Source organism: Hyaena hyaena, unplaced genomic scaffold (assembly GCF_003009895.1).
Source record: "Hyaena hyaena isolate Hyena2069 unplaced genomic scaffold, ASM300989v1 scaffold_252, whole genome shotgun sequence".
NCBI classification, from domain to species: Eukaryota; Metazoa; Chordata; class Mammalia; order Carnivora; family Hyaenidae; genus Hyaena; species Hyaena hyaena.
The window spans coordinates 2,177,058-2,200,031 of NW_024080884.1; the positions used below are offsets into that span (position 1 = coordinate 2,177,058).

General features: G+C 41.9%; 1 protein-coding gene across 1 annotated transcript; it reads right to left on the bottom strand.

The window, feature by feature from the left end:
- Positions 1-1,487: 1,487 nt before the first annotated feature.
- On the bottom strand, positions 1,488-21,653 carry OOSP3 (oocyte secreted protein family member 3). Its single transcript, XM_039245043.1, has 5 exons — positions 21,620-21,653; positions 18,886-19,064; positions 16,499-16,596; positions 14,295-14,439; positions 1,488-1,592 (listed from the first exon to the last, which is right to left on the bottom strand). Exons 1-5 carry the CDS (start codon positions 21,651-21,653, stop codon positions 1,488-1,490), a joined length of 561 nt encoding a protein of 186 aa, XP_039100974.1.
- Between the last annotated feature and the right edge of the window lie 1,321 nt (positions 21,654-22,974).

Consider the following 22,974-nt stretch of genomic DNA (forward strand, 5'->3'; position numbering starts at 1 on the left):
TGCTATTCCTGATCTTTTCTTGAGGCTGCCTTGTTTATTTTCATCCTTTCCTGTGGTTATTCCTCTAGGAGTTGGACAGCTATAGAAGGGAAAAGCGGATAAAGAGAGAAGGATGGAATTAAGATCCATGCAAGTCCTGAAGCCAAGCCCTTGACCCTTACTTTTCCTGCTTTGGCATCAGCATCCTTATCCCCTGGTGGGTGAAACAGTATGAAATGTTGTCATCCTATCCCATTTTAGAAAGTGGGGGCGCCTGGGTGGCTTAGTCGGTTAAGCGTCCGACTTTCGCTGGGGTCATGATCTCGTGGTTCGTGGGTTCGAGCCCCGCGTCGGGCTCTGTGCTGACTGCCAGCTCAGAGCCTGGAGCCTATTTCAGTCTGTGACTCCCTCTCTCTCTGACCCTCCCTTGCTCACGCTGTCTCTCTCTCTCTCTCTCTCCTAGAAATAAATAAAACATTAAAAAAAAAAAGAAAGTGAATTATTGGGGCAACTGGGTACCTCAGTCGGTTAAACGTTTGACTCTTGATTTCAGCATAGGTCATCATCTATCTCAAGGTTTCCAAGTTCGAGGCCCTCATTAGGCTCTGTGCTGGCAGTGTGGAGCCAGCTTGGGATTTTCTGTCTCCCTCTCTCTCTGCCTCTTCCCTGCTCACATTCTCTCTCTTTCTCAAAAGTATACATTTTTTAAAAAGGAAAATGAATTATTAGTTTAAGAACTGGACCTAGTAAGCTTTATATAAAAGAAGGCCTTCTCAAACATGCCATCAAATTTGCTATTAGCTGATGAGTAATCATGAATTTAAAACTTAATGATCTTAGATGATTGTAAAAAGTAGAGTCTCAATGAGCCAATAGGAGTCCTATCCCACCAGTCACAGAGGCAGTAAAATATTTAACATTTAAAGTCAAAACAAGTATTCTAGTGAGCTTCTCTTCTCTCCCCAGCCAATCAATGCACAGTATTCCCATTCCCTGTGGGTGAATCAGGACCTCTAATATTTGCAGCTGGTCTTGGGTAAGCAATAACAGAATTTGTAATTTAGACTAAATATAATTAGAACAAACCAATTTCTCAGTCTAAGAGCTTCTGGGTAGATGGTGAAGTCAGACCTAGTCATCCTGCGTGCAGCTCTGCACACACTGAAGAGAATGAAAAGATACAGTGATGGCACCGGCCACCGTGTCCTGCGTGCGTCTTATGAGCAAGGCTATTCCAATCTCTTTATGTGCATCTTCTCATTTAATCTTCCCTATAAGATGAGAAGGCTGAGCACAGAGTTATAAAATAACTTCCCTAACGTCACACTGGTAATAAGTAGCAGACTGGAGAGATCAAGAGCACAGAATAACAGGGCATCAGGATGTAAAACTCTCACGAGGGTCTGGTCCATTATGTCGTGGTAACTTGGCTTCTCAGCCTCAGTGCTCCCACCCCTAACCAGATAAAGATGGTGGAGAGAACTTGAAATCGCTTGGGCATTCTAGACTCACTGGAAGACGATACAGGCCACAAGTATGGAAGCTTCAAGATCTGAGAACTTTGACATAAAGATGATTTCAGATACAAAAAGGACACGATCTCCTGGGAGGACCTGAAGAGACAAAGAGAGAGTGTAAGTCGGCTTAAAGATTTTGTTAGGAATTTATGGTTCAGTCAACAGCTCTAAAGAGCAGACACATGTACACTGAAAGGCATCTTCCCAATGGGGAAGAAGGCTTTTTCCCAAGTGGCCAGAAGAGTTAACACCTGATATAGGGTTTGGCTCATAGGAGGCAGGAGCACCTGTCACTTGAATTTGCACCATATTGCCTCAAAGCTATTATTATCTATCATTATGAAGTGATGGTTTATAGGGGCGCCAGAGGCGGGGGGGGGGAGCTCAGTCAGTTGAGCAACCAACTCTTGATTTTGGCTCAGGTCATGAGTCGGTGGGATTAAGCCCCAGGTCAGGCTCTGTGCTGGCAGTGCACAGCCTGGTTGGGATTCTCTCTCTCCCTCTCTCTCTTTGCCCCTTCCCTGCTCACATGCTTTCTCTCTCTCTCTCTCTCTCTCTCAAAATAATAAATAAATTAACATTTTAAAAAAGGTTTGTAACCTACTCTCTTGAGAAACTTTTCTCTAGATTCTAGGAAGCTTTGAGTTGCGTGGCCTTTGAATAGTAGATGAGTAAGAGATACATCAAATTATAAAGAGTATTTATTTAAAAAAATTTTAAATGTTTGGGTTTTTTTGAGAGAGAGAGAGAGAGAGAGCACATGCATGAGCAGGGGAGCGGCAGAGAGAATCCCAAGCAGAATCCCAAGCAGGCTCCAGGCTCTGAGCTGTCAGCATAGAGCCTGATGTGGGGCTGGAACTCAGGAACTGCGAGATCATGACTTGAGCCAAAGTGGGTTGCTTAACTGACTGAGCCCCCCAAGTGCCTCTAAAGAGAACTTTAAATAGGTTTATATATTCTTGAGAAATAACTTTTTTCAAGAAAATGTGAAAAATGTAGCATGGACAATATAAAGACTTAATCTCATTATCTAGAGACTACCGCTGTGAGTGTGCATTTTAAAACAGTGTATTCTCAATATTCATTTAACATTCAATATTCATTTAACATAATTGAAACTCTCCCACTCACTTACCAGATCCTGCCACTAACTCTCATCAACATCCTTAGATTTTTGTCAGAAAATGAACAGAATATCAAAATTTTTTTTAAAAAGACACTAAGTCTTTGTTTCTTGGTTTTTGAATGTAGGAAAGGACCTTTCTTTAGTGTTCTTCACAGGGGCTGGGTGGAATGAGATGAGTTATGTGTGATGGTAACACATCAAGGTTTTCTACGAGGCTTTCCAGCTCTCCATGCCCCTCAGACTGATGCACTTGTTCTTCCCATCCTGACCCCCACCCAGAGAGGGGTGCCAGATTCTTTCGGCGGGGGAGCTGAGAAGTTAGGAGATGGTTTGGGTAGTCATCTGAAGATGTCAAATGTGTCAGCCACCCATACTTTTCCTCTGTTTGCCTGCAGCCAGGAAAGACTAGCTGTGTCTTAAGGCTATAAAAATTTAGAGGGATCTGTGGCCTTTTGGTTAGCATTTATACAATAGAGCAGGGATAGACAAAGGACCAGATAGTAAATCCTTTTGGCTTTGTGGGCTCTGTGACCTCTGTCCTAGTGATTTGCCTCTGCCCTTATTATAGTATGAGAGTAGCCAGAGACAGTAAGTAAATGAAGGAGAGGATGAGATGGCGATGTTTCAATAAAACTGAATTTATGGATGCTGAAATGTGAATTTCATATACTTGTTACCTGTCACAAAGTGTTATGCTTCTTTTGTTTTTTTTTGTTTTTTTTTTTACTTATTTCTGAGAGAGAGAGAGAGAGAGAGAGAGACAGCGTGTGCAGGGGAGGGTCAGAGAGGGAGGGAGACACAGAATCCAAAGCAGGCTCCATGCTCTGAGCTGTCAGCACAGAGCCTGATGTGGGGCTTGAACCCACAAGCCGTGAGATCATGACCTGAGCCAAAGTCGGATGCTCAACATACTGAGCCACCCAGGTGCCCCTCTTTTGTTATTTTTTAATCATTTAAACTTAAATCTATTCTTAGCTCACAGACCATATAAAAATAGGTGGTGGGCCAGATAAGGCCTTCAGGATGTAATTTGTTTACCTCTGATATAAAGAAGAAGAAGGAGGAGGAGAGGAGGAAGAGAAGAAGAAGAAGGACGGGGAGGGGAAGGAGGAGAAGAGAGAGGGGAAGACGGAGGAGAAGAAGAAAGTGTGGGGGAGGAGGAGAAGACGGAGGAGCGGGGGGGGGGGGGAGATGGAGGAGGAGGAGGAGATAAAAAGCCTGCTCTCTAAGCTTAGGACAAGTTCTATGTCCTGTTTAGTCACTGCTGGTTGGCAAGTAGAAACCATTCCTTCTTCCCTTCTTTTACTTCCCAGGGCCTAGGTGACATTTGGCAAAATCAGCTTAGCTTATTAGTAGGGAAAAACTAAGAAAAACCCCATGACATGCAGTTTGTGAGGCTGAAAGTCTCCAAGAAGATTTAGTTAATTAGGCAGATACCTAATTACCTCAGTCCTGATGTTACAGTCCTTGGGATGGTATTGAAACTCATAAAATCCTGGATGAACTGAGGTGACAGGACATTGGTTTCCCAGAAACACTTCATCAGGGGCCACAGGTAGATCATTATGAAATGCAGTTGACTTAACTCTGGCCAAGAACAAGGAGGGGCTGCATCGTACATACACCATTGAGAGGTAGAAAAGAAAAAGTGTCAGATGATATAGTGGTACCATGGAAGGTCAAGGAAGCTCAGAGCCAGTTAACAGTACAAGGCAGCCCTGTTGGTGGGGGAGAATATATTTTAGAGGGAATGATCATAGTCTTACCTTATCTCTTGAAACACCAAGAAGAGTCCAGGTGATCATATCCATGGATGAGAATTGACCCCAACAAGATTGTAGATGCCTCCTGGTACAGTTCTAAGTGGAAGACCATTTCCACTGTGGCATTTATATTTGTAATTATGGGCAATGGTCTGCCTACCCTCTTTCCCAATTGAAACTTCAGGAAAGCAAAGCCTAACTTTTAATATCTACGTTTAATCTTGGTATTTTCTGAACCAAATGCAGTTATTTAATCAAACTAAAACTAACAAAATTGGTATAGAAATATAGTGATTACAGCTTAACCTGGTGTAACTTTTTGATGCTACTATTACTACTAAGTTGAACTAGTAATTATAATTCTTTCAAATATTGTCCTCTTTGCATGAGAATGTAAACTCAGTAAGAATGAAGCTTTGGTCTGTTATGCTCATTGTTGTGTTACTTGGAGCCAAGAACAAGCCCACACTGAATGCTCAATACATATATGTTGAATGAATACGTGAACAATAAGTACTACCTATTGCTGAGGAAGAGGGAAGCATGTGCAGATCCTCCCTGATCACAGTGGGCTGTTTTTTAGGAGAACTGAAACAGAAGTAGAACTTAGGACTTGTGATTGAAGAGAGGTCCCCAAAGATGAAGTTGCCCGAATATTGCTGAAGGACTGGAAAGAGCTGGTGGCCTAAAGAGATATTATGTCCAATCAGCCAAAATACAACTGAAGCTATAATATTATTAGTTTAAGCACTGAAGGTCACTAGCAGTCAAGAAGTTGGGTGGTGAAATATAAGATCTGGTAGTTAAATCCCAGAGTAATTTGAGACTGCTGATAATTTAGAGGATGAATTGGAAAATATGAGAAAGAAATTATGTGCTTTCTTCAGGAGGCAGGCACAGAAACACTGGAAGTTCAACCTATAGTTAGGTTATAGTTAGTAGTATAGTAAAGTGTTTATAGTCTTAAAGCCATCTGTAGTTGCTGGACCTTTCCAACCACTGGAGAATCTCAGTACTACAATGATAAACGTGAGTTCACATAAAACCATTGTTCTGTCCATTCTCCTATTTTGGTTCATGTATGGTAGGTAGACTAGATATTCTCCTTTTAACAGAGGGTAGCTCAGGCATTGTTAAGTCATTTGTCATTCTGGGCAGTAAGATTATTTCAATTTTTTGGTTTTGAGTTGTAGATGTTCTTTATATATTTTGGATATTAACCCCTTATTGGATATGTCATTTGCAAAATCTTCTCCCATTCGGAGGTTGCCTTTTTGTTTTGTTGATGCTTTCCTCGGGAATATGGTCAGTGGTATCTTAATAGTGTTGTATGATGACAGGTGGTATTTACACTTGTGGTGAGTATGAAGTATAGAGAAGTTTAATCACAATGTCATACACTTGAAACTAATGGAACATGATTTGTTAATTATATGTCCCAAAAAATCTAAAAAAAAAACCCAAGAAATGCAGAGACACTGGTTGGTGACTTCCAAGAACAGAAAGGTCAGGGTGGTTAGAATGTAATGAATCATGGTGAGCACACTGTGGGGTAAGCAGGATCTAACTTGTGATATTAAAAGTTCATTCTAGTGGGTAAAAGGAGAGTGGGTTGTTGGAATGGAGTATTCTCAGGGAGAACAGTTACAAGGATATTCAGATAGACCAGGACTAGCTGTTGGCAGCTTGGACTTGATTTTTTGTAGAAGAGATGGAAAGAACCAGTGGGATTCTAGAAACATTTTGGATGCATGTCCATGTGGGGCTGGGGAAGGGAAAGTGAGAGTTCTAAGGGAATCTGAATAGATGGTAGTACTATTAAGTGAGATGGGGAAAAGTGGAGAGAGGAAATTTGAGATTAAAAAATGTATGCATTTCATATTAGATGTAAAAACTTAAATATTGTACATCCAACTTAATATGTTGTATAGATAGTTGGGGAGATTATCAAGGGAGATAATAGTAGTAGTGGTAAGATCTCAGAGAGCTTAGCATATGGAAGATATTAAAATGAATTCATATGGGGTAGGAATGAAGTGAAGCATCTTGCCATATTTTCTGAGAGTTAATTTTGTCCACAATGAACATGTACACAAAGTGATTTCACATTGAGTCCCAATTGTGGTTAGAATCAGGTAGTTATAAAGTTACTGGCTCTTTACTAAAATGTTATTGTGGAGTCAACTATAGCGTTTGTTAAAAATCAAGTTCCTTGGCCAAATTCTCAGAATGCCAATTCTTTAAATGTGGAATGGGCCCAAGATGTCTATATTCTTATGTCTCCTTCATCTTCCCTATATAAAAAGTCTTTAAAAACCACTGGCTCAGGTGGCTAGGCGTCTGACTCTTGACTTTGGCTCAGGTGATGATCTCATGATTTGTGAGACCAAGCCCTAGTCATGCTTTGCACTGACAGTGCAGAGGCTGCTTTGGACTCTCGTATTCCCTCTCTCTCTGTCCCTCCCTTCCCCTCCCCTCTCAAAATAAAGAAACCTAAAAAAAAAAAAAGAAAGAAAAAAACCAAACCAAACCACTTTGGGATATAGGATCTGTATCTATCAGAATTTTGAATTAGTCTGTGAGAGATCATTAATTTTTCCTCTAGAAATAGCAGTAAGAATATCTAACCCAGGGTCCTTATGTGTATAATTCACATAACTGGATTCTGGGAGTAGACTAGACTCCATATCTTGAAAATGTATTGGGATATAACTCTCTTGGCCTCATTGTCAAAATTTCTGCTATAAATAATTCCAATCACTGACATCTTGGTTCACCAAGCTGAAAAAGTAAAGATCTCTGAAATAGCTAAGGAAGGAATCCAGAGACAAGCATTTCATACATATACATATACTGTGACTGTGTTTCTCTTTTCCAGGGTTTTGTCCGGGCATTGTTCTTCACAGCTAAAGCCAAGATAACCTTTCCATCTCAGGTACATTGAAAACGTCTTCTATCAAATCAACCAATTATTTCCCTTATAGTATGAAAAGGATCCTTAAAGGGGGAAAGGGTATTGCAGGGCAAAGGAAGCCACCTGTGGTGAAGCCAGGTGGGAGACAAGGCATCCCAATCTCAGTCATCCAAAGCAGATCACTTAGCACAGACCCTTAGTTATTAGCAATGTAGCAGCAGATTGAAACATTCTGATTTGGAAAGTCCAAGAATCAGCCTCCTTGTTGATCATCAATTACCCACCATCTCTCCTATTACCCTGTAAATACCTGGCTGTTCTCCTGAGCAAGTCCAAATCACAGCAGAAAGGAGGTGCAGTCCTCCTAATGCCAGGAAAACCTTCATCTGGCCTGCGCCCAAGGCAACATCCATTCGGGGAACAGGAAGTTGCAAGAGGACCAGCTGCCTTGTGTTATTATAACTGAAGCCTGTCAGGTGTCCACAATAATCCATCATTTGGGGCAGCTTGAAGAGAGCTTAATTTAGCATTTTATTATTGCAGGTACTAAAGATTCATAAGGTGAGTAGAGTAAAATGTATTATTTGTTAGCTGAATTTATGTTAGCTGTGTATTAGGGTTCTCCAGTGAAGTAGAACCGATGGTATGTATGTTTGTATGTATGATAAGGAATTATCTCATGTGATTATGGAGGCTAATAAGTTCCCAGATCTGTAGTTGGCAAGCTGGAGACTCAGGAGAACTAATCGTGTGGTTCTAGTCCAAAAGCTTGAGACCCAGAGAGCCAGTTTGGCTTGAGTCTGAAGGCAGGAAAAACCAGTATCCCAACCTGAAGGCAATGGGGCAGGAGGAGTTTCCTCTTATTCAGGATCTTTGTTCTATTCAGGCTTCAATGAACTTTAGATGATGCTTACCCACACTAGGCAGGGCGATGTGTTTTACAGTCTACAGAATCAAATGTCAGTCTCATCCAGAAACACCCTCACAGACACCCAGAATAGTGATAAACCAAATATCTTTATACCCAGTGGCCCAATCAAGATAGAATTAACCACCACGAGCTGTGTGATCATGTCATAACATTGGTCTCTTCTCAAAAAGTCAAGTACCTTTTCTGTAGAATCTGTAGAGTTTCCATAAGGTATTGGAGACAGGTTATTTAAACAGCAGAATAAAAAGGTCATGAATGTTTTTCCCTGAAGTCCTTAGATGAGCAGGCATCAGACAGGGGGCTCTGGGTGAGGTTTATTTGCGAGGTGGAATACAATTTGAGTCTGTTCCACTGGGGTGGCTGTAGGCAAGTTCTGGAATTTTAAAGAAAGAGTTGAACTAAGGAATAGTTAAGAAAGCTTACACAGTAGTGTTCTGGGGGAGGAGGGGAGGGGATACAATCAAATAAGGGACAGTAGTTGATAATGTGTTGCAATGTGATTTATTGTGAAGTGGTAAAAGAACAGCAGAGGTCCATCTGCAGGAAGGAAGACCAGATGGGCCATGGATGACTTAATGGGAGGAAATGAGGGATAGAGGCAAAACCAGTTAATTCTGAGAGCCCTCAGACTATATGTTTGAGAGAGAAGATAATGATGTGACTTCAATTGTTCACCAGTGTCAGCTGGACCCAATGAAAAGACAATATGTAGGGCTAATTGGAACCATCCATTCTCAGCTTTTAGCAACTAGCCTAGAAGCTCCATTGTGGCCAGGGTTTAGGGGTACAAGAGTGTGTGGCTCCTGGGGTCCCAAACAGACCAGGTTCAGCCACTCATTGCTGACAAAATCCAAAGGCAGAGTAATGAGTGGCCATGAAGCAAGAAAGGAATTTATTTCAGTGAGGCCAACATGGGGAGACAGCAGACTAATGTCTCAAAGACTGTCTCCAAAGTACTAAAAATATTTCCAGGTTTATATAAGGAAAATGTGGGGCAAAGGTCGGTGTGTATGTGCAGGTAGGCAGTAAAGGTCAAATAGATCACTGTCTTGGAGTCAATCACAGGTGTGGTCTCGCTGGCTCAGGGCAGTCCTTATTGCTTGAAGGGATCTTTTCAGTTCCTATCAGGGGATGCTTTGCTCTCAGGGATTTCTGCTTGAGCCAAGAGACAGGCTGGAATGAAGAACCCAATTAGAAAAGTTGAGGTCAAAATGGAGGGCAGGTGAAGCCATCTTTTAGCATGACTCATGTCCATCGAGAAACTACCCTTTCAAACTATCGGCTGAAGTGTACTCGTACACCTGACTCTTGCCCAGAACATGTCCAAATCAAGAAAACATGTAGAAGGTAACTCCACAAAGGCCTTCCTTATGCTAGATTGTGGGTTAAGAATCCCTCAAGCAACTGGAAGCTGAGGGAGTTGAGAAGCCTGAAGTCGGTTCATGCATAATGCTTAACTGACATGTACATGATCACTTCAGTAATCTGGAGAACAAAGAGCCCTCCACACACTTGAAACTATACATTTCTGAGGCCTGAAGTACAGGCCAATTAAGTGGACACATTTGAGTCTTTAGACCATCGTTGGGACTTTTGAAGATGTTGTCCAGCCTTCATCGTTGTTGTGTAGTGGTTCCCAAAAGGTGGGCCTTAGAGTAGCAGAATCAGCATCACCTGGGAACTTGTTACAAATGCAAATTCTTGCTCCCAGGCTGTTTTTTTTTTTAATTTAATGTTTTTTATTTATTTCTAGGAGAGAGAGAGAGACAGCGTGAGCAGGGGAGGGTCAGAGAGAGAGGGAGTCACAGATTGAAACAGGCTCCAGGCTCTGAGCTGGCAGTCAGCACAGAGCCCGACTCGGGGCTCGAACCCAAGAACCGCGAGATCATGACCCATGAACCGCGAGATCATGACCTAAGTGAAAGTCGGACGCTTAACCGACTAAGCCACCCAGGCGCCCCTCCCAGGCTGTGTTTTAACAGGCTCCCCAGGTGATTGTGATGCATGATAAGGTTCAAGAGCCTTTTTATTTTGCAGAGGGCTGCCCATGTGTGATGTTTTTTAGGAATGTTGAACGTTCTGATTGAGCTGCTGAGGAACTAATTATTCACTGTTATTTCTATCCACCTAGGAAGGTTGAGAGGCCTAGCTTCTTCTATGTCCAATTTTTGACAAAATCAAACTTGGTGATTATACTTCTTAAAGAGATTTCAAGGGTCAGGTTAATCACACATTGTGATTATTGGCCGATGCAAGACCCCCTCTTGATTTAACCAATGTAATCAATCCTCCATCAAATCTAACTGTTCTAATGTATTTGATGAATACCTTTTGTGTCCAGTGTGAAATGTGGGCTGTTGTTTTGTTTGCCTAAATCCCTAATTACTTTAAATGGCATTATTGTAGATACCTCATTCTGTCTCAGGGCTTTACCCTTCCTGTTATGTCTAGATATCCATATGGCTGGCTGCTTGCTTTGTCTCTCTTTTAAAACATTTTTTAATGTTTTATTTATTTCTGAGAGCAAGAGAGAGAGAGAGTGAGAGAGCGAGAGAGAGAGCGAGAGAGAGCGAGAGAGAGAGCGCGTGAGCAGGGGAGGGCCAGAGAGAGAGGGAGATACAGAATCTGAAACAGGCTCCAGGCTCTAAGCTGTCAGCACAGAGCCTGATGCGGGGCTCAAACCATCGTCAGATCTCAAAAATCGTGAGATCATGACCTGAGCTGAAGTTGAACGCTTAACCAACTGAGCCACCCAGGTGCCCCTCTCTTTTTAATGTTTATTTTTGAGCAAGCGAGCGAGAGAGACCAAGTGTGAGCGAGGGAGGAGTGGAGACAGAGGGCAACACAGAATCTGAAGCAAGCTCCAGGATCTGAGGTGTCAACACAGAGCCCAACGCATGGCTTGAACCCACAAACCATGAGATCATGACCTGAGCCAAAGTCGAATGCTCAACTGACTGAAATACCCAGGTACCTTTTCTTGTCTCTTTATTCAAAACTATCTTTTGAGTCCTTTCCTCCCCACCATACCTAAAATTTCATGCACATCAACATTTAATATCTCCCTTCTTTATTTTTCCTTCTTAGCACTAAACATATACTATATATTTTACTCATTTTGTTTTTTTATATATTAGAATGTAAGGTCAAGAAGGGAAGAAATTTGTCTTTTTTTAAAAAAATTAATGTGTCCTTAAGGCATAAAATAATACTTTGTTCATAGTAATTTCTCAATAATACTTGTTAACTGAATGAATGGTAGTGTGTCACTGTAACTCAAGTGCCAAATCACTGATGTTTCTATTTCAAATACAATTATGTATAGAAACATACCCATCTTGAGGGCCAAAGTCAATTGTTAATATGGAATAGTCTTGGAGTATACCTGGCCTGGGCCTCTTCAAATGTACACGTTCTAGAAAATATGTATTTTTATATTTGTCTGTCTACCTATTAATCCACACACACATATTTTGATGGGAGGAGGTTTATTTTACAATCTTGGCTTGTGTGCATGATTTCCACAGATTTGGGGGAGGGGGTCAGGGGTTTTCATTGCTCCCTGAAGGGCTCTTGTTTACATTGGGAAGAGCCATAAAAATAAAATAAAGGATTGTTATAGGAGAAAGTGGTAAGGGTAGGGAGATGGTGGGGAATAATATTAGGAAGTGGAGTTTCACAGTTAGCTGGTCAAGTATCAGGAACTTGGGCGCTGGGAACATAGAGAGGGCTATACAGGGGAGTCTCTTTATAGGGCCCCAAGAAAGCACTAACCTTGACATTGTAGTCTGCAATCCTATGGGTGCATAGTCTGGGAGAGATAATCAGAGGGAGGAGTCAGAGGTAGCAAAAACAAAGCAAAGGAAAAGAAAATTTTTGAAATGGAAACAGCTCTCTTTACTTGCAAGGCAAAAAGGTGGTCACAAGAAATAATGCCAGAAAGCAGTCTCCCACACCCAATTTCTTAATGCCTGGGCTCTACCTGGGGAGGTTTGCAAAATCTCAATATTGTCCTAGTGGACTGAGATCAAGATGTCCTTTACCTTCACTGAGAAGTGCAAGCTGTTCCTTGTGAAAATGACAATGGAAAGAGCTAGGACCATGATTGCTTCACAGAGTGGCTTTCCCTTGTATGAATTTAAGCTAATTGGACATGCGAATTGAAACTATTATTAGCAATGGCTGAACAGAAAATATGTGGGGATTACAAGGAAGGGCAGGAGTGGCGAGGCAGTTAAGAGCTCATCCAGGCCCAAGATAGAAGCTCAGTGGCTAGTTTGGACTTTGGAAAACCTCTGTCTTGTACCTGAGGATCTCATTTGACCTTATCCATCATGTTATACACAAGAAAGTGTTTGAATCACTGCCACAGAGCATATAATTGATATTCCTTTGATGGCAACATGGCTTCTAAATTTTAAAAAGTGATACCATCCTTATGAAGGAACTCTGAAAAGGAATTGGCAGACATGATCATAACTTTCATAGTGTTAGATCTCTGTTCGGGGACCAAAATGGACATCCTTTACTCACCCTTCCGAGATCTCTGTGCTTCTAGTAGGTCTCGCTTTCCTTTTCTTTTTTAATGTGTTTATTCTTTTTTGAGAGACAGAGAGATACAGAGCACTAATGGGGGAGGAGCAGAGAAAGAGGGAGACACAGAATCCAAAGCAGGCTCCAGGCTCTCAGCTGTCAGCACAGAGCCCGACGCGGGGCTCAAACCCATGAACTATGAGATCATGACCTGAGCCAAAGTCGGATGCTTAACCAACTGAGCCACCCAGGGTCTCACCCTCTATTTACTCTCTTCTGAGTGATCTTTCTGGCCATGTTACCACACACAACCAGCACCCACGTTCAACAGCTGGTATTAAATAGCTACTGAGAACAATATTGGTCATAACCTTCCCCCAGTCTCCTACCTTCCTGGTAACTCAGCCTTGCAGCCTGGAATGCTAAAATAGAAATGCAGTAAACACAAATATACCAAAAATGTGTCAAGTTTTATTCATGGGTCTGTGGCCACATTCAAAGTTAAAAATACAAATGGCCTCTTCTCAAAGGCATTGTGAAAGGGATTATACTAGATTAAAATGAATTAAAAGCATGTAAATATATAAAAACAAAATGCCACATGACTGAGCTACTTTCATGTTGCTGCTGAAAGTCCAAGGGCGAAAGCTTCTAAAAGTCATCAGTGAAAGGATGGGAGAAATACTCTTGAAGTGAATAATTGTGTGATCCATAAAAAGGTCTGGACTGTGGAGAAACAAGGTCCAATTAGCTGATGTTTAGTTTTATGAGACGGGATATTGTTCATAGGAGGGGGAGGACTCTCTTTGAGCTCAAACCCATGGGCTAAAATGGGAATGAAAATAGCTAAAATACATAAGATTAGTTTAAGATATGATTTTCCTATAACTCTCAGGAGTTATATCTCAGATAATCTTGGGATAGTATAGATTTTAAGAATGGGAGCAATGCAGATCCTATTTCTTAAAGACTATAGGAAAAAAGGAAGACAAAATTCTAGGGAGTCTTCTACATGTTTACAATTTTGTTTGAACTGGACCCAGTGGGAAAACCCAAATGACTTAGCTCATTTGATTCTTTTAAAGGGCCCCCTCCAATCTTAAGATGTTTAATCTCTCCATGAAAGGTAAGAAAGATGCTCTAATCTGGTAACCTCTGAACCTATCAACTCCTTCTCTTACAGTCATTGGTTTTGGACTCAGATATACAGGCATGAACTTGGTAGAGTGGAACCCTTACTGTTTAAGAAAAAAAATCCTAGGGTCAGGAGAGAAATATAAGAAGGGAAGGTAGAGGGTCTTCCTCATATGAATACCAAGTCTAGTGAGATACAAGCACAAGAGAAAGAACCCAACGTAACCCTACTTCTGTCTCCACTACAGAATTGTATGCCATTTAGACTTCCATGGGGATTTAGACTTTACCTGTTCTTACTTGCCCCATATAGGTATGGTTTTTTGTTTTTTGTTTTTTTCCATCATAGACTACCTGACTGGGCACATTAAATGTTGGCTTTTGCAAGTATCCTTACCCAGTGTTCTCTGAAGTGGGCATAGCCACATCTCCTGCAGTATCTGTAGTGTATCAAGAGCCACTGTTGAACAGGTGGGGATATGAGGAAGCCATCATTGCTCACTTTAGCGTTGTTTCTGGACTCATCAGGTGAGGTGCAGGAGCTTTCAAAAGGTGGGGGGAAAGGGAATTAAAACGTAATACAAAGACTTAAGATATCATTCGGAACTTCGGGATTGAACTTTGGACCCAGGTTTTGCCCGACCTTGCTGTAACAGCTATAACTTTTCATTTTGTCTTAAGCATAACACATGATCATGTTCTTGTTCAACACCCTAACCCCTCACCAAACCCTTCACTGTTGGATAATAACTTAAGGACACAGAAACTATCCTTTGTTAAATTAAGAAAAACTATTTCAAGAATATGTTCCCTGTAATTTTTGCTGGAAAACAGTACTAGGTCTAAGGCAAGATTTTCCTAGAATCTCTTGAAGTTTATTAATATGTTAATAAAGGTCGAATAAAGGTCTCTTCCTTTTGTTTGAAAGAGGACATCAGTCAGGTTGGAAGCTGACCCAAGAGCTTGCTAGCCAGCACAGACCTGCAGAGCCTAGGGATACAAGGCAGTGGTTTTCCAGCCTTTCTACCCAGAGTTAAATTTTGGAGCCTGTAGCTGTGTGATGCTGGCAAATCTTTAATGTGTCTGTGCCCAAGTTTCTCAAACATTAAATAGGGACAATACAAGTGACTCACACATGGGGTTGATAATGACAATTAAAATGCCTGAAGTTCTTCTAAATTTGTGGCTGGCACATAGTAAGTGTTCAGTAAACGAGGTCATTATTAGCAATTAAGGTAATGAATGTTCTCTCTGGCAAAGCAGAGACACTTAATTTTATCAGAAAACAGAACAAAACCACGTAGCAGAAGACTTCGAAAATCAAGTAGCATGTTCACGCAAAAGCTGTGGCCTGATAGACTTAATGCTTAAACTTTCTGATCCTTTCCCCCCAGTTCAATTCCAATTGGCTTAGAAGAAATTGTATACTTACTGCTTAAACTATAGAATTTTCTTTAGAAAAAAATTTTAATGCTTATTTATTTTGGAGAGAGAGAGAGTGCACAGGTGGGAGAGGGGCAGAGAGGGAGAGACAGAATCTGAAGCAGGCTCCAAGCTCTGAGCTGTCAGCACAGAGCCCTATGCAGGGCTTGAACTCACAAGCCATGAGATCATGATCTGAGTAGAAGTTGGATGTTTAACCAGCTGTGCCACCCAGGTGCCCCTCTTTTTAATGGCCTGTTTGGTACTATTTTGCTTTTAATGTTTTGAAATTTCCAGAGAAGACAGGTGTATTTTATACTACTTTCCAGGACAAGAATCTATGGGAAAAACAACTTAGCCTTCTCTAGGTCCCGTCTCTTAATTTTCTAAGGAAGTAGGAAAATATTATCTGATGGCAAATTTGGGAGAAGGAGCTGGTTATGCTTAGTTTAGGTGGAACACAGTTCTCCTTGTGGAGTCTGGCCTGCTCCACAATCGGGAGGCCGGCCTATGGCACAAGCTCTTGCGGAGCTCTATACGCAAGGGGAAGACCTGTATTTTTCCAGCTCTTCCTTCCTCTGGGTCAGCAAACTCATTTCAGGGGGGACTTGAATAAGGCTTTCCAGTTGTAGGGCTAAAGCTTCATTTGCCAGTGGCTTTACTAGAAATAAAACTACATTCTGATCGATATCTTTCATAGCCTATGATTTATTAATAGATTTCAAATGCAGGAAGGAAAATGGACTATTATGTATCTGCCTTCCCAAGCCTCAACTCTCCCATACAACTCAGAGCCTCTGGAACTGTTGAAGAGTTAATGCCAATCTGCATGCCTTAGAAATCTCCGTAGATGCTGTGTGTCAAGTGTTGGTGCTGTGAATTATGTTTGGCAGCAAATTTCATGATCTGTAGGAGAGTAGATAGAAGGAACCAAGGATCTAAAACTAAGAAGCAAGGTCCACTCCGGTTTTGTAATTTTGTATGACTCACTTGTCCCGAGCTTTGACCTCTGAATAGTGGGCTTCTATAGAGGTTCAGTAGCATTGGCAGAAACTCTGAGAAGCTGAGAAGCTATATAAAAACAGTTGTGATATTCAAGGTTTCCAAGTAGATAGCAGTACAATTCAGCAAAGAGCTATCGGTATTTAAGGGAGGAGCCAATGGATTTTTTGGACTGACCTGGGAACTGTACACTCCAAATGAAGTTTAGCAGAAATAGATTTGTTCTTTGGTACATAGATAAGCCAGGAATGGAAGGCAACTCCATCATAGAAAACCTGGTGGGAAAAGAGGCCCTTGAAGTAGGTGTTCAGATGTCACAACATATTTTAATATATTCAAATAAAAAATTGGCCACTCAGTGTCTCCAGAGATCATATTTACCCCAGTTAAGGTAGTTAAATTCTCTTCGGCAAAGCAGAGGCATTTAGCTGCATCAGACAACAGAACAAGAAGGTGTGGCAGAGGATTTTGAATAGAATTGGTGATCGAGGGTCAGTTGACCCTGAAAGTTTTGTGTTAGACTCTTCAAATCAAGATTCTAGGGAAGAAAAATTTTCCGCAGCTACTGGGGAGAAAAATTGTTCCCTGAGAAGAGAATTTTTAAGCTGACCCTTATTGTGGGTTTCTGAAATACTTTCTCTGATCTCTGATTTAAAACGTGGTATTTTCTTTTTACTTCTGGTCTCCAAATCCTTGAAAAACCCTTAGACCAAAAGGAAGACAGCTAACTGAAAAGTATGTATTTGTGCTAACCAACTGAGTTTTCTAAGCAGAAAACATGTACTCCTCGTAGGGAATTTTGAAGTGTGTTTGGTGTTCAACAAATGACATAGAATTCCTGTAAGCAGATCAGCCTAGTTTCATTTTGTAACAACTTGCATGCATTTCCAGTGAACTTTTTTTTATAATCAAAGTATACTATATATATAGAAAGACAAATATGATGCACATATCTCTATCTTCTTTCCCTACTTTAATTGAGGGGTTCTCAAGCTGGATTATTGTATAAATTTATTAGCTGCATAGTAGCCTATAAGATAGATGAAGCATATATTTCCTGGGGTCTCATGATTTGTCTGGTTCAGTGATTCCAATGAAGGGGTGAAACAAGAAAAAAGCAGTTTTAGAAATGTGAAGTGTTATCATCTGGATTGTGTAGCAGTGAGGCCAGAGTTTAGGCTGTGTCTGCTGTCACACTTCTAAGCTCCTTTAGTGAAAGACTATTCAGAGCACCAACATGGGGGAGAGGTCAAGTGTGATGGGTTAGGCCAGGTTGTTCAACCATGATGCTGTTGGCACTTCAGGCCACATAATTGTTTGTTGTGGGGACTATCCCGTGTCGGGTAGGGTGTCTAGCATCATGTCTGGCCTCTACTCACTTGATGCCAGTAGCACTCTACCACCTTGCCCAGTTTTGACAACTAAAATTGTTGCCAGACGTTTCCAAATGACCACCAGGGGTGGGGGCAAAAATCATCCCTGCTTACTGATACTTGATCCCCAATAGGTACTGAGTTAGGCTGTTGCCAAGGACTCTAGGAGAGATAGGCACTTTGAACCTCTAGAAGGGTCTCGAATGCCTTTGGATCTCTCCAAGGCAGATGTAGTGGAGTAGATCTGAGTGATTAGAATGGCATGGCGGGGGGAATAAGGGCTGGTGCAATGTGCTGGAACAGCACAAATTGTACTTTCAGACCATGATTCTTATGCGTCCGTGAAGAGGATCCAATGAAAGAACTTCATGCCACCATGTTCAAGTTATCCCTTGCCTGTGACTTGAAGGTCAGGTTCCTGGCAGAAAATATTTAGCCCCATGTTTAAAGCAGTGCACATGAAGAGGAGATAAATCGGATATATTATACTTACCTTTGGTGTGGTAGAAACCTCCTACATCAAAACTTTCCCAGGGCTTTCCTTATTAGGATGTTGGTACTCAGATTTTTGAGTACTCTCTTGTGAGGAAGAGAAGAACAAGTAAAGTGTATTTCTAGTTCAAGACTCTCCCAGATCTCCCTTTCCTCCAAATTCCCATGGTCTTTAAAAAATAAAGTCATTGTCGTACATTCTATAATTAGGTTGCTTATCCCAGAGTCATAAGTGAAAGCAAAATAGAACTAAGGGCTTATTAGCATAGGTATCAGCAAACCTGGTTTCTGGCCTTGACTTCCTAAGTTTGGTTACATCATGGCCTTTGTGCCACAATTCCTTAATTTACATAAGAGGAGATGACAGTAACTTCATGCTCTTCTGAGGATTAGAAACTGTGTGAAAATGCGGGCTAATCTATCATGCTATCCATGTAATAATGAGTATTCTACACTTCCTAAGAGAAAGCTCTTTGAGTTTCTTATGCACTGTCCGTGTCCTATACATAGTAGGTCTCTGGTGAATGAATGAAAACAGAAAGTGTTCTTCAAGTTCTTTCTATGCATCTGCTGAGTCTGTGGTACTAATGATCAAGATCAGTAGCCAGTTATAATAATAATATATAATAATAACAAACATAAAGCAATGCTTCCAAGGATTTTACAGACAGAACCCAGGAAAATGATTCCTTTTCTTACCTGTGTCACAATTCCGCAGAGACTAATAGGATAGTTAAATTCAAGTTCGTCTGGCCGCACTCGAGTTGTCTCACAGCCAGTCCCCAGAAATAACTCATCCGGGCCTACCAATTCATCTCTATAAAACAGTGCTCTTTTAACTACGGCAAAAAATTTCAAACGGCTGCATTCCACCAACACTGTTAAAGGAGGCAAAGCAAAAAAGACAGTCAGCAGATCTGTTTCAGTGAACAGCTCAAAGAAGTTTGAGCAGGACTATTAGGTACCGAAAAGGAAGACCATCTTCAACTACAAGAAATGGAACTTTGAGATCTGTGGAAAACATGATTCCCTTCACAACCTACAGGGGGCTCTCTACCTCTCTCAGACTGCCACTCCCCAGGTGACCAGAGTGAATTCACACAGCACTCAGAATTTACCTGAGAAAGAACCTTGGTGGCATGTCTTCGAGCCTCCCTTTTGGGTGGGGGAAGCAGAGGATTGCATCTTTATTAGGAACTGAGTTCCCCAGCGCCTAGCATTCTCAGTAAACTTGAGCCTGGTGAAAATAGATCCCATGTTTTAACTTTTGCCCATGGCTGTGTGCCACACAGTAGCAAGTGTGCAGTAGATATGGAGAGAACGAAGGGACTTTTTCAGGGTCACAGAATACAGAGCTGGAACTGAAAAATCACACTGGGTCATTGTTCTTTCGACTACATCATGTTACCTTGGGGGATCCCATTGTCATGCCTGACCTAGACTTCTCTCCACGTTTGAGAGTTACCTCTACAATTAGCTACTAGGCATCTGAGTAGATATTTGAAATAGTTCTCTCAAAGGTATTTGTGCAATCCAGAAGCTCTGATTGACCCCACTCCTGGTTTGCTCTCCATCTCAGTTAACAGCACTACGATCCATCCAACTTCCAAGCCATGAAATGCTAGGATTTCTTCGAACTCCTTCCTTTCTTCCATACCTGAATCTCGCCTATCCCTGAGTCTTCTCACTTTTACCTTCAAAATTTATCTCACTTGGGGGGTGCCTGGTGGCTCAGTCAGTTAAACAGCTGACTGTGGCTCAGGTCATGATCTCAGGGTTCCTGAGTTTGAGCCCAGCATCGGGCTCTGTGCTGACTACTCAGAGCCTGGAGCCTGCTTCAGATTCTGTGTCTCCCTCTCTCTATGCCCCTCCTTGCTAATGCGTGTGCTCTTTCTTTCTCTCTCTCAAAAATAAACAAACATTTAAAAAATTATCTCACATGGATTCCTGTGAATTCAATACCCTGGATTGGGTTTTGGATTGGGTATTGGGATTGGCCAAGACCCTGGCCCAAACTACCCCAGTCTCTGCTGGGCTGCCTCAGAAGCTTTGTGAAGGATGAAGGGAAGGAAAAATTCTTCCTTTATCCTCAGTGTCTTTCAGTTGAACTAAGAATTCAATGGCCATGAGACAGATTAACAGAAAGGAAAAAAACTCCAAAGTTTTATTATCTGCACACAGAGGCTCAAGTAATGAAATGGAGACCTACAGAAATGACCAAGACAGGCAGTTTTTATACTTTTTAGACACACAGACAATAAACCTGTAAAGAATTCACAGGACAAAGAAAACAAATTTCAGAGCTTCAATTAGTAAGAGATTCTAAAAGAATTTGGGCCGGAGTAACAAATTAGTAAAAAGTAACCTGAGTTGTTCATATGGTCTTCTTGGCTCTACAATTTCCTATCACTGATAATAAGGACGTCTCTGTCCCTCCTGGTATGAGAGGGTATCTTTCACAGGGGAGATTTATTCCCAGCTCTCAGGGGGGACAGGGAAGGGAACACTCAGACATGAGTGTCTTTCATGTGCAGACTGTCTCTCAAGTAACTTATTTTAATTTTATACATAACCCAGCTTTGAACATTTCTTTAACACATCGCTCTAATTAACTACTTATAAAAGAAATAAAAAGAAAGCAATATATAATAAAGCACAATGTATACTATATATTCATGGGCAGCTACTCAGGCAGACCAATGGAAGTCCTGTAGCACTTACATCATCGTCCTCGTGTGTCATACTGTTGCTAACAGACAGATACAGAGATTTAAGATACCAGAGTAGACTCATTTTCTCAGTGGTGATATTGCTTCCAGAATGATAAATGATGCAGTAAAGTTCCAAGCAAAAAAAAAAAAAAAAGTGCCTTTTCCCCTTGGTTTTATGTATGTATAACCTGTATAAAAAGACTCTTTGTTTATATGCAAATGAAGGGTAAGTTCTGGGTTCAGATCATGATAAACAGGTTTGTACCTATATGAAAGAATCAAAAAATGTGGGAAATTCATATGGGACAATTCTTTGCTGTGTAGGATGGTACCTACTTGCCCCCTAGTCTTAATTATTTTTTAATGTTTATCTTTGAGAGAGAAAGACAGAGTGTGAATGGGGGAGGGACAGAGAGAGGGAGGGAAACAAAGAATCCAAAGCAGGCTCCAGGCTCTGAGCAGTCAGCACAGAGCCCAGTGTGGGGCTTGAACTTATGAACCATGAGATCATGATCTGAGCCGAATTCGGATACCCAACTGACTGGGCCACCCAGACACCCCTCCAACCCAGTCCTGTTTAGAACAAAGCAGCAGAAGTTTCTAAAATGACCCAGGCAGCAGTGCCTTCTTATTTTGAAAGCCACTCTGGAGCCACACCTACCTCCCTATGGTTCACTGAGGTGGCCACCCTCTTTCCAGCTCCATATTCACGGACTGCTTACCTCTGGAGTTTTGCCTTGCCATCTCCTCTTTCATGCCTTAGTTCAAGGTCACCTTCCCAGAAGGCCTTATGTGACTATCCCATTCAAGTGGCTTTTCTTTTACATAGTCGCTGTTCCACACCACCCTATTTGTACTGTTGCCTTTATCGTAATCTGGTCATATTAGCCACCTACTTGTTTATAGTGCCTTTCTCCCCAGCTACAATGCAGGATCCAGAAAGGTAGAAACTCTTTACTGCTATGTCTTTGCTGCTGGAAACAGTCAGGCACATGACAGGTAAATAGGCAAGGAAAGAAAATGTTAGATGGAAATTGAGCGTTCTGATGGCTTGGGTGGCCAAGTGGAAGATCTGGTCAGGGGTCATCTTGACAGGCTAGCCCGGTCAGGCCAGGGCTCCACCACATCACACAACTTGCTTACAAGGGATAACTTGTCGAGAATTCATCCTGCATTCCACAGTCCTTCATCCACTGGACTTGGTTTTGTGAACACTGATAGTTGTGGGGAGGGCATCAGGCAAAGCTGGGAAAAGGGCATTGTGAGGTGGTTGAGACCCTAAGTCAAAGGAATGCAATGGTTCTCAGCATACTATTCGCATCTTTATTGCCCTACCCTGGTCTTCTGGTTGGGGTTCCTACAGTGAGTAGGAAAAAGACCAGAGTCCTTACAGGAGCTGCCTTAATCTGGCGTCTGCCCTAGAAGTAAGCCAGGCCCTGTTTTTCAGGTTCTAGGGCCAGATGGGGTGGGGACAGATCCTGTGCTCTCTTCATGGGGTGCCTGTACAAGGTGGGGGGAGTCATGAGATCATGACCTGAACCAAAGTCAGACACTCAATCACCTGAGCCACCACCCAGGTGCCCCAAAGCACTGGAATTTTTAAGGAGGGGTTTGGCCAGAATCGCATCTTAAGAAATGGCACTTGTATTGCATCTTGTGCAGTGATGTTCTGGATGGGAAGAGAGGCAGTTCAACAAGGCAGGCCAGTTAATGTGTGATTAAGGGACTCAGGTGTAAAGTGAAAGAACAGATTAAGTGCCAGGAAAGGGAAGGGAAGGCTACATGACAGAGCAGAGGGTCCAGGGACAGCTTGGTGGGAATTTCCAGCAGCTGAGACGTGGAAGAAGTGGGAGAGGAGAGACTAATTCCAAGAACCTGCAGAGAACACAACACCTTGAGTGCAATACTCCTTCACTCATTCAACAGTATTGGCTGGACCCGAGGGCAAGGTAAAGCTCAGAGCCAGGAGAATCACTGAGTTCTTAAAATTTGGGGGAGAGGGAAGCGCCTGGGTGGCTCAGTCGGTTAAGCATCCCACTTCGGCTCAGGTCATGATTCCAGGGTTTCTGGGTTCGAG